The 3083-nt window shown below is 33.6% G+C and overlaps 1 protein-coding gene across 4 annotated transcripts in view; it reads right to left on the bottom strand.

Moving 5' to 3' along the window:
* The window catches only part of LOC107451685 (neural cell adhesion molecule 1), a 132262-nt gene that overhangs the window by 23667 nt on the left and 105512 nt on the right, over positions 1-3083 (bottom strand). For all 4 annotated transcript variants that reach the window (XM_071180574.1, XM_071180573.1, XM_043043174.2 and 1 more), the window contains one exon: positions 1265-1564. In XM_071180574.1, coding sequence (XP_071036675.1) covers positions 1265-1564 — 300 coding nt within the window. The remainder of the gene's footprint in view (positions 1-1264; positions 1565-3083) is intronic.

Here is a 3083-nt window from a genome sequence, read left to right as displayed (position 1 = left end):
TTTGTAGTCAACCACATTATCTGGTAAAGCCTAAACTTGTTGCGTCTCTAGTAGCTAACTAATGTAACTAATATTGCCATAAGACAAATATTCATGGATTTTGCAGAATAATTTCTAAGTCACTGCTATCCCGAGGAACAAAACTAACTATATGTGCTGTGGGTGTCGTCAGAAATAAACTGTTATTAGTCTAATTATAACACTGCATTAAGGCCTGGGAACTGCAAGATGTTTCTGTAAGATGTTTGCTGAATTTCATTTCAGCCATAAGGCCTTCTTGTTCATTATGATTTAGGTTAGGGTTTGGGTACAATAGACCTCTGGTTGATGTGCCCTGCTCTTTAGAGCTGCCCAACCTCTAAATCTATCTATCTAGTCAAATCATAGCCAATTTAAGTGATTTAAAGCAACAAAGGGGGAAAAAGCACTAATGAAAGCACAGAAATGGATAGTGCTTTATTCACATAGCACTAAGCACATCTTATTATTGTTATGTGTCATGAATAGATTTATTTTAAGAACTGAAATTCTAGAAAAAAGGAAACTTAATAAAATATCAAACTAATATATAACTTCTGGGATAATGAAAAAAAATTTTTTAACACCATATAAAGTTTCATTGTATCTTCAACATTAATAGTTCTGCTTAAAACATAAATTGTTCTGCAGGAACTTGACTATTCAGGTACATTGGTAACAATTTTGAGCACTTTTTGCTTTGAGCTTGTTATCAACAAGTATCTGGCCTAAATAACTATTATATATAGAATTTTGAATGAAGCAAAACAGAGTAAATTAAGCACGCAAACAAAGGCATAAAAAAAAGAACATACTATACTTTCAATTCTAAAAACAAGAATCTTCCACTTCTTCAATGTTAGAACACAAAAATGTCATTTTGTGTTAAAACTAATTTTTGTTTATAGAATCGAAACTATACTTTCTATATTTTTTTTGCGCTTTATTTCTGTTGTCTCGCTATTCATTGGTAGCTCAAAACATACCTTATTTAGATATATAGAATTCCCAAATTGATTTGTCCAATTTAGTTTGTTTTTCACTATTCAGTCTAGTTAGAACTTATTAATTGCCTGAGCCCATTACAACAAAACCTAGACATCCCAATTTTATTCCCTCGATGCATGTTCTTGTTGGACCTTAGTTGTGCGCCACAGGGGCTAAAATAAATTGATACTAGGGGTGTGCTGACAAAGTTTAAGAAATGTTTACTTTGAAAAGAAGAAGGGGATAAAATACAACTTACAGTGAACCCTAAGACTGACACTTGTTTCAAGTTTTTGATCCTCCCTCAAAGCTCTGTTCCAAACAACACATCTATAGATAGAATCATCGTCTTCTAGTCTAGGAGTGATGGTCAGTACGCTGGACGTAGGCCTTTCCCTGGAGCCACCTTTCTGGACCATGCCTTGAAGTAGGACGCCATCTCTGTACCAGCGGATGGTAGGATCTGGGCTTCCACCTTCACTTGAGCAAGTAAGAGCTGTGGACTCTCCTTCCCTGGCTATGGGCTTTGGTGGAGTTATTCTAGGTTCCCCAGGAACAACTAAGGAAGTAAAATAAAATACAGGTTAATTTTTTGCTAATTTTGTGAACGAGCAAAAGTGATTCTTGGTTACTGCTCGCATTCTCAATTACTCGTATAAATAAACTGCAAAAGCAAATTACCCAGAACTTTACCAAAAATCTTAATCATAATAAATAAGAGTCGAAATAAAAAATATAATTACAGTTGAAGATCTATATAACTCTACCACTCAACTGCAACTGACATTGACTTAAACTGTATTAATGAAAATTGAGGATAAAAATCTCTCTGTAATTGAGCAAAAGCTATTAACTGTTCATAAGTTGTAAGAATAATCTTTAAAACAACCCAAAATTGATAAATTTGTTTGTTGATAGTCCTAGTCACCATAAATTCCACCCCCCCTGGAAATAAGAAATATTAATGTGCATATTTTTGTGTTTTAAATCAATTGTTCTCAAAAAGTATTTCAAAGTATATTGATCTTTTTTTAAATATCATATTCATTCAATTAATTAATTTGCATTCCCAATATATTTCATTTGAATTTATAGAATCAATGTGTTAAAATGACTGAAAGAAATTTTGATTGTAATCAACAAATATGATAAAGTTAATCATTGTTAAAACAGTGATTGAAATCAGAGGATATCAAGCATGGAATTTAGTTCTAGGCTTCACACTTTAAAATAGTGTTATGATTAAAATCTTTTTTAAAAGTTGAAGGTGGAATTTTAAACAAATATTGTTTTGAAAACTGAAATTCCTTCAACATTAAGTGATAGTATAAAAGAATTCTAAAACAAGAGTTCTTGCAGATTCAATAAAAAAAATACAATATCATAATTTTTAAATTTTTTCAAGTTACAAATGAAACTTCTTACATAATACTATTTATTGTGTAGTGTTTATTAATAACATTTATATATTTCAAAGCTATAATAAATACACACACTATAATGTAAGATGACATGGTGCATATTAATGTTACAGATAATTTTTAAAGTTACACTTGCATTACTTAACCACTCAATTCACAAATGCCGTATTAAACATCGTCGTCGTATCGGTAGGGTCTTTAACCTCATTAAAATATGTAAACAAACAAAAACCTAACATTCTCACTTCACTTTCTTTTGAACAAAACCCTAATTTCACATGCGCACCCGAGAAGTGCCCCACAGTGGACTGATAAGACACTTTTCAAGCATCACTGGCAGAAACCAGTGAGCGGATTTGAGACCACTTTGATCAGCTTGCGAAAGAAACGAGGGTGTGCGGTGTCAGCCCTCGTTAAACTGTTCTACAGTAAAGCGCTCGACTCCGCACGCAGGTCGTCATGCTATCGAAGCAAGGGAAGCAAGCTATTTTCTCTGCAGAGATCAAAATTGTGATGGCTTGTCTTCGGATCATCCTCAGGGATGTTTCCCAGACCGTCGTGAGACTGGCAACGGTCTGGGAAACACCCCTGAAGATGATCCGAAGACATGCCATCACAATTTTGATCTTCTGCAGAGGGGCGCAGAATATTAATTTC

Source organism: Parasteatoda tepidariorum, chromosome 5 (assembly GCF_043381705.1).
Source record: "Parasteatoda tepidariorum isolate YZ-2023 chromosome 5, CAS_Ptep_4.0, whole genome shotgun sequence".
NCBI lineage: Eukaryota > Metazoa > Arthropoda > Arachnida > Araneae > Theridiidae > Parasteatoda > Parasteatoda tepidariorum.
This window is presented reverse-complemented; position numbering and strand designations above follow the sequence as displayed.